We start from the raw sequence: 8,749 nt of genomic DNA on the forward strand, positions 1-8,749 counted from the left end.
AAAGCAAACTAGCATGCATTTACCTTTAGTAAAGCTGATGTCACGGATGGTGTAGCCCTCCCTCAACCTGAGTGATAACACACTGATCAAATCTGCATTCACCTCCTTCTCAGTGTGCTTCTTCCTACGCAGCCCCAGAGCTGGATTTCCACTTGCTGATACTAGGTGTTCATTAAATAGCCTGTGCTGGGAAACTACACACAGACACACACACTTTTTCAAAACACTTCTGGTCTTGCATTTGTGACCTGAACAATAACCAGTTTATGTTCCCCATACCAATGCACTCATTGAATACACATTTCTTCCAATGGAGCTTAGTTACTTCAAATTAGAGGTCGACCAGTAGTGGATTTGATTTTTATTGATCATACTTGAATATAACCGAAAGTTTTTAAAATGGATACTAAATAAAAAATAACAATAATAACACTCCATGTAAAATAATACAAAAAAAAAAAAAAAAAAAAAAAAAACAGTATTAAATCTTTAAAATCTGCTAAATGAAATAAATATCAATATATTAATTAATAAATATAGGTATATAATTAATAAATAATAAATAATAAATATCATATAGCGTTCTTCGTGCAGCGTTCCATCGAGTGTAAAAACAAACAGCACATGGAGTCAAGTGATTCACCTCTAGAGACCGCTCTGGTAAATAAAAGCAGCTCCAGCAATGGGAACAAGCCAGAAAAACGATCGGTTTGGTTTTTTTTTGATAGTCCAAGCAATCAGTTATGGGTGCAGATTAATCGTCGAAGCCGAATAACCGGTCGATCTCCACTTTAAATTAGAGGTAAAGGTTTGAGTGGATTCTGAGAGTTAGATGTGAAGCTCAGGAGACAAAAGATTATCAAGTTCATGAACATGGTGCTTATGCTGTGCTGTATGTTACATTTACTGCTTGTCTCCATCATCAGTAACGGTCACATTTATATAATTAGCTATGTGTTTATTTATTTTGTTTTTAGAAGTAGTAAGTCTATCCTAAACTAAATTTAGAAAACATGGAAGCCATGTGCAAATATGTACAATTAACTGCAGAAGTGGGTGTGACTAATTAAGACTGATTTGCATTCCTTCAGGAGCAGAAGATAATGGGAATTTTGATAAGATAATAGGAAAGTGCTCAAAAGTATACTAACATGCGAGGCTACATCTGCTTCTAAGACAAAGAACTAAGTCTAAAGTGATTAGACCACCAGTGGGTATGGTGAAAAACGACACAAATTTTCGAGGGTGTATGAAGGAAAAAAAACTGACATTACGGACCATAATGGAGGAAAAAAAAAATTATTACATTAAATCACCCCGGTTCTGTATATGCAAATATAGCTGAAAATGGGAGGGATAGAAATTGTTTGATTATCATTGTCACTGTCACACATCGAACCTGTTAACATATTTGAAAGTAGAAGTAACCGCAGGATACATAAACACAATTTCAGTTCCTGCTGTGTAGTTTCACATGCCTCATTTCTCAACTGTAAACCATCAAGCATAGCAGTCTGTGTGGTACTTACAGCAGTAGTAGTCGGGGTTGATGGACTCGTTTGTGCAGAAGAAAGAGTAATTCAGGAAGGAACGGTGGTAAGAGTTCATCTGTTGATCCATCTGCACTGGGTCAGGACACAAGGACAGGTACGAGCCAAACGTTGCCATAGAGATGAATTTCATCAGCTCCACATTTGGGACATAACCGAAGCTGCACTCATAGGAGTAAGCTCCGCCCACCTGATAGGCAACAAACACATCTTAAATGTGCTGATGTATCTCATCATAAATGTATCCAAATGTGCTGTTATTATATCATTAAAATTAGTAGTAGTAGTAGTAATAGTAGTAGAAGTAGACATAGTAGAATTAACCTGAACAAAAGAGCAGGCAATGGTTCCACTCCTCAGTTGATTCAGCAGAGTCTCACACACGGCCACGTCTGGCACACTCATCACTCCATCCGTAATTATTATTAAACCTGCAGACAAAGTTTAACACAAGCTTCCTTTTAGGTTGGAAGGATACATACTCAAGAGTAATTAATAAATTAATTAATTAAGTTATATATATAATTTAATTAATAACATCAACCAAAATCCAGTAACCCCCCCTGTAGCACATTGTTGCATAACGCGTCAGCCCCCTTTTCGTCATCAGAAAAAAAGAGAAAGGAACCAAGGTACTGTGGTATGGCTTTCTGACCTGCACTAGAGTTCGATGGGAGGAGCTGAAGTGCCAGGATACCCTGGCGCACCATACTGACCAGTCCCACATCTGCAGTCACCATGGAAATGCTCTGCTTCCTCTGTGTCAGGTCTTCTGTTAGATCAGCAGGGATGGAGCCATTACACTGAAAAAGTACAGCGAGTCCAATTTCAGTGTTTTGGATAAAGGGACATTTGAAAAGACAGCATTACATATTATATATGCATACAATATACACTCACTATATAAAAGAGCAAAACAGAATAATACATGCACTCAATGTTTAAAATACCCTAAATACTCTTTTTCTTCAACAATCTACATTAATTATGCATATTTAGAAAAATATGAAAACCTGGTATTCTTAATTTTTCTGTTTTGGATGTGATGTGTCTAAAACTGTAATTGCAAAGACAGCACATGCATACTAAGAAAGACACTAACAATCAATCAGTGGTATCAATCAATCAGACTAAACCGATAAAACTTCTTAAACTGGTTTCTCTTGCCTGCTTATGCTGCTGCTGTAAAACCTCAGCGATGTTGTTCTCCACAGCACGGAGCTGCTGGTATATTTGATGCAGGAACTGGTCCAGATCTGTGAAATCCAGCTGGCATCCCTGCACCAACACCTACAAAGCAGAGCCAAGAGATTCACTATGCAGCACTGAAAAAAATAATAAATAAATAACAGCTCTCGTGATAAATTACTTGAATTTTTTTTTTTTTTTTTTAGCCTCCATTCCTCACTATTATGACCCTATTGCTACAAACCCACAAGTAGAATGGACTTTAGTGTGCAAATCAATGCTGTAATGTGTAGGGGGTTTTTTTTGCCAGAGATCTATTAAACTGATATTGGCAAAAGTAATCTAGGCATTCATTACTCTCAGGAAAAACATTCCTGCACCTGGTAAATTACCAGTCAAATAAACTGGAATGACAGTAAGATAAGAGCTCTTCAAACAGTTTCTCTGCAATTTCCTTTTTCTACCACTAAATACTCATGGAGTTCCAATGCACACATGAAAAGATGCAAAAACACAAAAATATTCAATATACAATAATATACAAATAAATTAAATCCCTTGTTTTGCAGGAAATCCATGCTTATGCATGGGAGATAAATAAGTCTATCTATAAGTATATATTTTCCTATATGCCACGCTGAATCAACAGAATCAAAATACTTTATTGATCCCATTGGGAATTTGTTTTATTTTTAATTTTTATCCACTATATCATATCACCATAAATCAATATAAATCATTTCGCATTGAAACAGTATTATAATAACCTGGTGTGAGCTGAGGCCAACAATGGATGAATAAGCAAGAATGGTGATGAAGATCTCTGGCTGAAACAAGAAATCAGTGCCTGGGACTTTAAACTGTGCAGCCAATCCGGCCAGACATCGACTCAGGGCATGGAAGACCTCGTCAAATATCATCTCTCCTGTACTGTCATCCTGCAAAGATTCAGAAAGATTAACATTTCTTTCTGTGAAGTCAATGAAATATCTCTGATTTCGTATAGGAGCTATATTATTTATTTATATATATATATATATATATATATATATATATATATATATATATATATATATATATATAAACAAAACCAATAATACTAATACGATCTCAGTCCTGCAGCAACCAGGAGATTGAGTTTTCATACAGAGTGGGTTTTTATTGTCATTTCTCTATATTGCTTGTATATATAGGAACAAAATGTTATTTCTCCAGGAACATGGTGAACCACATAACAGTGCGCAAGACTTACAGTGCCTGTGAAAAGTTTGGAAACACCGAAAAGTTTTTGAGAAACACGTGCATGTTCTGTCTGTTTTAAATGCAACAAACTAGGTCATTTAATGGTATAAAGTTTTACTTTGGGCAGAAGATATAAACTTTATCATCTGTAAATTTATATTTTTATTTTTATCCTCCCACACCATGACTAACAGCCTTTAACACTCTCGGTATCAGGACAGTTTCTCCAAACATTCAGATGAAATAGTTTGCCTCTTATAAAACTTTCCAAAGGTGTTCATCACTAGTTGGATTTTCCTTTCTGACCTTGCAATCCAGTTCATCCCGGAGCAGTTTAATATGATTCAGGTGTAGTGACTGGGCAGGACATTCCATGATAGATAACACACAAGCCCCGAAATAACACTCACAGAGCTTGAATGTATGAAGGTAATGTTCTACAAATATAAACAGAAACTTCTGAAGTGGAACATGACATAGCTACAAGTATGTCATCTAAAACCTTCTGTACATGAAAATGTATACCGTCAAAAGACCTAGTTTCTTAAAAAGCAAAAGAAAAATGCATGTGTCAAAAGAAGAGGTTTCCAAATTGTACAAAAATGACAGGAACTGTACATTAATGCTGGTGGCTTTGTGGATCTTAGCAGTAAGAGATTTTAATAGTAGGTAAAGTCCTAAATGAAATGCTCAGCTGTTCTTTTTTAGTCAAATTTCAGTTTAAAAAGCATCCAATGCAAATATCTGGATTTCAGCCCAATTGTAAATGTATTAAAATAAGTATTTTTATAGAAAAAGATATAGTTTTATTAATCTGGTATATTTAATTTACTATACAAGTAGAAAGTAAACGTCCGACAAAATGATTCTGTTGTGGTTATGTTACCCACAGGAAAAAACATGTATCAGACAGTTTGCTTCTTATTTGCATCTATACTACAGCAGTGTTCAGAATAAATGTGTCTGTCACTTAGAAACGTTTTAAATCAAAGGCACCCGAGTGACACAGCACGCTTCCTTTCTTCAAGACATTGTGTAACTAAATTAAAAGCAAATGGGGGAAAAAATCTTCCAGCAATAGAGGAAGAAATAGCCCAATGGGCCACATCACATTTTTATGCTAGTGGTAGCTTTCGCAATGTTTTTTTTTTTTTTTAATAAATTTACAGGGCTCAAGATCAAACAGTTAACCAGGGTCTGTGAGACCCACATCCAACTTTCGTGAAGTTATATTTTTGTCATATCCTTCATCACTAGTATTCAGAGTATTCTATATCTGACTAAATGTGTTTTGAGCAATGCACATGTTCCCAAAGCAGCTTTACAGACATAAATAGGGTATTAAAAGTTAAATTATATGTTAATGCTAAAAAAATCTAGTGCCTATAAGTTTATACATGTATGTTTATAAGTTTAACCCTTATAAGTTTATTCATAATGAGCAAGCCAGTGGTGAAAGTGGCAATTCAAAAGTCCCCGAGATGCTATGAGGAAGAAACCTTGAGAGGAACCAAACCCAAAAGGGAATCCACACTCATCTGGGTAGCACCGAATATCTATTAATCATAAATTGAAAATGATGTGATTTTGTTATAGCTCTGGAGCTTTTAAGCGACTCTTACCACAATCCCGGTGGAGGGGCTGAGGTCCAGTTCGATGACAAAGCGGTATCTGCGGGCCAGGAAGATGACTCGCGTGGATGGGACCAGCAGGCATGGCATCGAGGAAGGCGGTGAATCGGGCTGCCATCCTTTGGGGAGGATACTCAGGATATCCAGCTCTTTATCTGATTTAAGCTGTAAAAACCAAATAACACCAAGATAATGCAATTAAATGGACACTCTGTGGTCCCAGTAAGCATTTAATAAAACAGAAGTAACCATCAGAAAGAACATATAAAGGATGTATAAAGAAATGAAAAGCAGAAACGTAATAGAACTGTACGGTTGAAATTCACAAGTACACGGTAGCAAGTGTGTGAAAACACACAGGTCAGTAGTTCTGACTTGCTGAGTCATTGTTAGTGGTAAATATCAAAGTTTTCTTCCCCCAACATGTGCCTGGGAATCATGTGGCCAGTAACTCATACTTACAGGCTGATTGGATGAAGCCTGGTTACATCAGGCTTGGGTGAATTTTATAAACTGACTAGGCAGTGTCATTTTTACGTATTGTTGAGTTTTGCTGTATTATGTCTGTCATATATTGGAGAAAAAAAACAATCATGCAAATGACAGGACTAATTTAATAAAAGACAGAGATGCCAATGTTAATGCAGTTCTTTTAATAAACTCTGTGTGACTTTGCCTCTTATCATGTCATTTCTGTCTGTGGCATGTTGATGTCATAAAAAGAAAACTGACTGTTGAAGATGGAAACACTGATAGTAATTAATAATTGTTCTATGAAACTGATTAAGTTAAAAAGTGATTCCTTCATAGATTATAGTAGTTTCCCTGACTGAATAAACATTACAACAGAGTTACTAGCCATCAATAAATCCTGTGTATTGGGATAAATCAGACGAGAACGATCTTACGCACCAGCTCGATCTTAGGTGAGGGTCTGATGACCTGGTTGAGTCGGCTGAGGAACCAGGACAGACGCACATTGCGCGATATGTGGTAGTTTTCATTTGTCAGCAAGTACACCTGATCGGCCTCCTCCACCTGCAGTAGAGATAAAGACATGCTCAGAAATACGTGTTCACTACATACCTGTAATAATTTACATTGCCCTTGAGCATAGCACGGTTTATGGCCGCAAGCCCTGCTCTGCTCCTGCACAGTGATATACAGTATATACAATGCCAGTAGGATTTGTAGCAGCGGATGAATATGCAAATAGTAAGGAGGTAAAAGTAAAGAAAAAGAAAGATGAAAGAGGCTTTTACTTGTCACGTACATCGATCAGGCATAACATTTTGACCACCTGCCTAATATTTTGTTGGTCCCCCTTTTGTAGCCAAAACAGTCCTGACCCATTGAGCATTAACAGCATTCACTTGTTCAGCACTTTGAGCTACAGGAGCTCGTCTGTTGGATCGGACCACATGAGCCAGCCTTCGCTCCCTCACTTGCTTTAATGAGTCTCAGCCGCTCGTGACCCTGTCGCCGGTTCACCACTGTTCCTTCCTTCGACCATTTTTAATAGATATTGACCACTGCAGACTGGAAACATCCCAAGAGAGCTGCAGCTTTGGAGATGCTCTGACATGCTCTGACCCTGTCGTCTAGACATCACAATTTGGCCCTCGTCAAAATCACTCAAATCTTTACGCTTGTCTATTTTTTCTGCTTCTAACACATCAACTTTGAGGACAAACTGTTCACTTGGTGCCTAATATATCCCACCCACTAACAGGTGCCATGATGAAGAGATAATCAGTGTTATTCACTTCACCAGTCATAATGTTATGCCTGATCGATGTATACATTACAGCAGGGTGAAGTTTTTTTTTTTTTGCATATCAGGGGTCAGGGGTCAAAGTAAAGGCTGAGCAATGAGACTGCTAGAGCAGAGAGAGATAAGGGCATTGCTCAAGGGCCCAAAAGTTTCAGCTTGGCCATACTTGACCCCCCTTCTGATCAGTAAAAAAAAAGACCTTAACCACTGAGCTACCACTTCTCACAAAACGTCAGACTCTCTGCCTCTTCGATGCTGCTCAGTGTGCATACACCATTAAACCTCTCCCAGTACAACTCACTGCTTTTTTACTACTGAGTTCTTGATCTATAAATCATACAATGCATGTTGCAGTGAGCAGACTGAGCCATATCAGGGAGGGGCAGATACCCAGCATGCAGATCACAACACTGCTTTTGTCTCCTCAATACAGCTCATGGTGGCATCCTGTCTTACTAAACACTTCCTAATGTCATGTCAGTTTCTGAGCCTGGAAGAATGGCATTAATGTCTTATTTTCACCTGCACAATAAGACATTCACATAATTTCTAGTTGTTACAGACAGATCTGATCTAATAAATACTAAATATAACTGATTGGCTAATAAAGCGAGCATAATTACAGCAAAAAAACATGACATTTCCTAAGACGTAGTACAGAACTGTCCTTAAAATAAATCCCAGGAAAACAAGTGAGTAAACAAGTTCCATAAAGGGGCCATGGATTATAAACGCGGGTTATGTACATAATAACTAAAGCAATAAATGTTATATAGTCACCTCATTGTCCTGTTTTTCTGCCATGCCGTGTTTACCATCACTGGCTCAATTACTGTTTGCACAACAGCAACAAATAATTATTTATTTTTTTAATTCCGTTCAACTTAGCCTCTGCTGACTGTAGGTAATTGGCTGTATCCTAAATACAGGCTTCTCAGCCATATAGTGCACTACAAATGGAGGAAAAAAACATTTTTATAGCCCCTATGTAGTGCGCGTATATAGACAGTAGAAAGCAATTTGGCATGTGTTCGTTTCGGACGGAAGGCAAGACAAGGAACACAAACTTCCGCTTTTGCGTTTGTGCCAATGTCAAAAGAAAAGTTCATCTTCATTACATGCAAATAATTATTTCTCTAAAATAAATGTTATGGTTGTACAAGAGCAACCAAACATTATCATTGCATGACTATTAAAAAGAATGTGCTACTATGAAGAAACCACTTCTGAATTAAAGATACAATTCTTCTGAGTTTAGAATTCTTGAAACTTCCGGTTACTGTTTAATGTCAAAATAATAGTGGGTTCTTCAGGAGCAAGCCATAAACAGCAATATTAAAAATACTGGTTGGAAAATTAAAAAC

General features: G+C 37.2%; 1 protein-coding gene across 20 annotated transcripts in view; it reads right to left on the minus strand.

Annotated features, from left to right (window-relative positions):
• Positions 1-8,398, minus strand: part of szt2 (SZT2 subunit of KICSTOR complex) — a 106,911-nt gene extending 98,513 nt beyond the window's left edge. For 16 of the 20 annotated variants that reach the window (XM_046857565.1, XM_046857616.1, XM_046857611.1 and 13 more), the window contains exons 1-9: positions 8,166-8,398; positions 6,524-6,649; positions 5,603-5,776; positions 3,506-3,676; positions 2,718-2,840; positions 2,206-2,353; positions 1,875-1,981; positions 1,530-1,740; positions 24-194 (exon numbers count right to left, since the gene is read on the minus strand). In XM_046857565.1, the coding sequence (XP_046713521.1) occupies positions 24-194; positions 1,530-1,740; positions 1,875-1,981; positions 2,206-2,353; positions 2,718-2,840; positions 3,506-3,676; positions 5,603-5,776; positions 6,524-6,649; positions 8,166-8,189 (1,255 nt within the window). In that variant the 5' untranslated portion in view covers positions 8,190-8,398. The remainder of the gene's footprint in view (positions 1-23; positions 195-1,529; positions 1,741-1,874; positions 1,982-2,205; positions 2,354-2,717; positions 2,841-3,505; positions 3,677-5,602; positions 5,777-6,523; positions 6,650-8,165) is intronic. The other 4 variants (XM_046857674.1, XM_046857684.1, XM_046857664.1 and 1 more) reach the window with 1 other exon arrangement.
• Between the last annotated feature and the right edge of the window lie 351 nt (positions 8,399-8,749).

Source organism: Silurus meridionalis, chromosome 1 (genome assembly GCF_014805685.1).
Source record: "Silurus meridionalis isolate SWU-2019-XX chromosome 1, ASM1480568v1, whole genome shotgun sequence".
NCBI lineage: Eukaryota > Metazoa > Chordata > Actinopteri > Siluriformes > Siluridae > Silurus > Silurus meridionalis.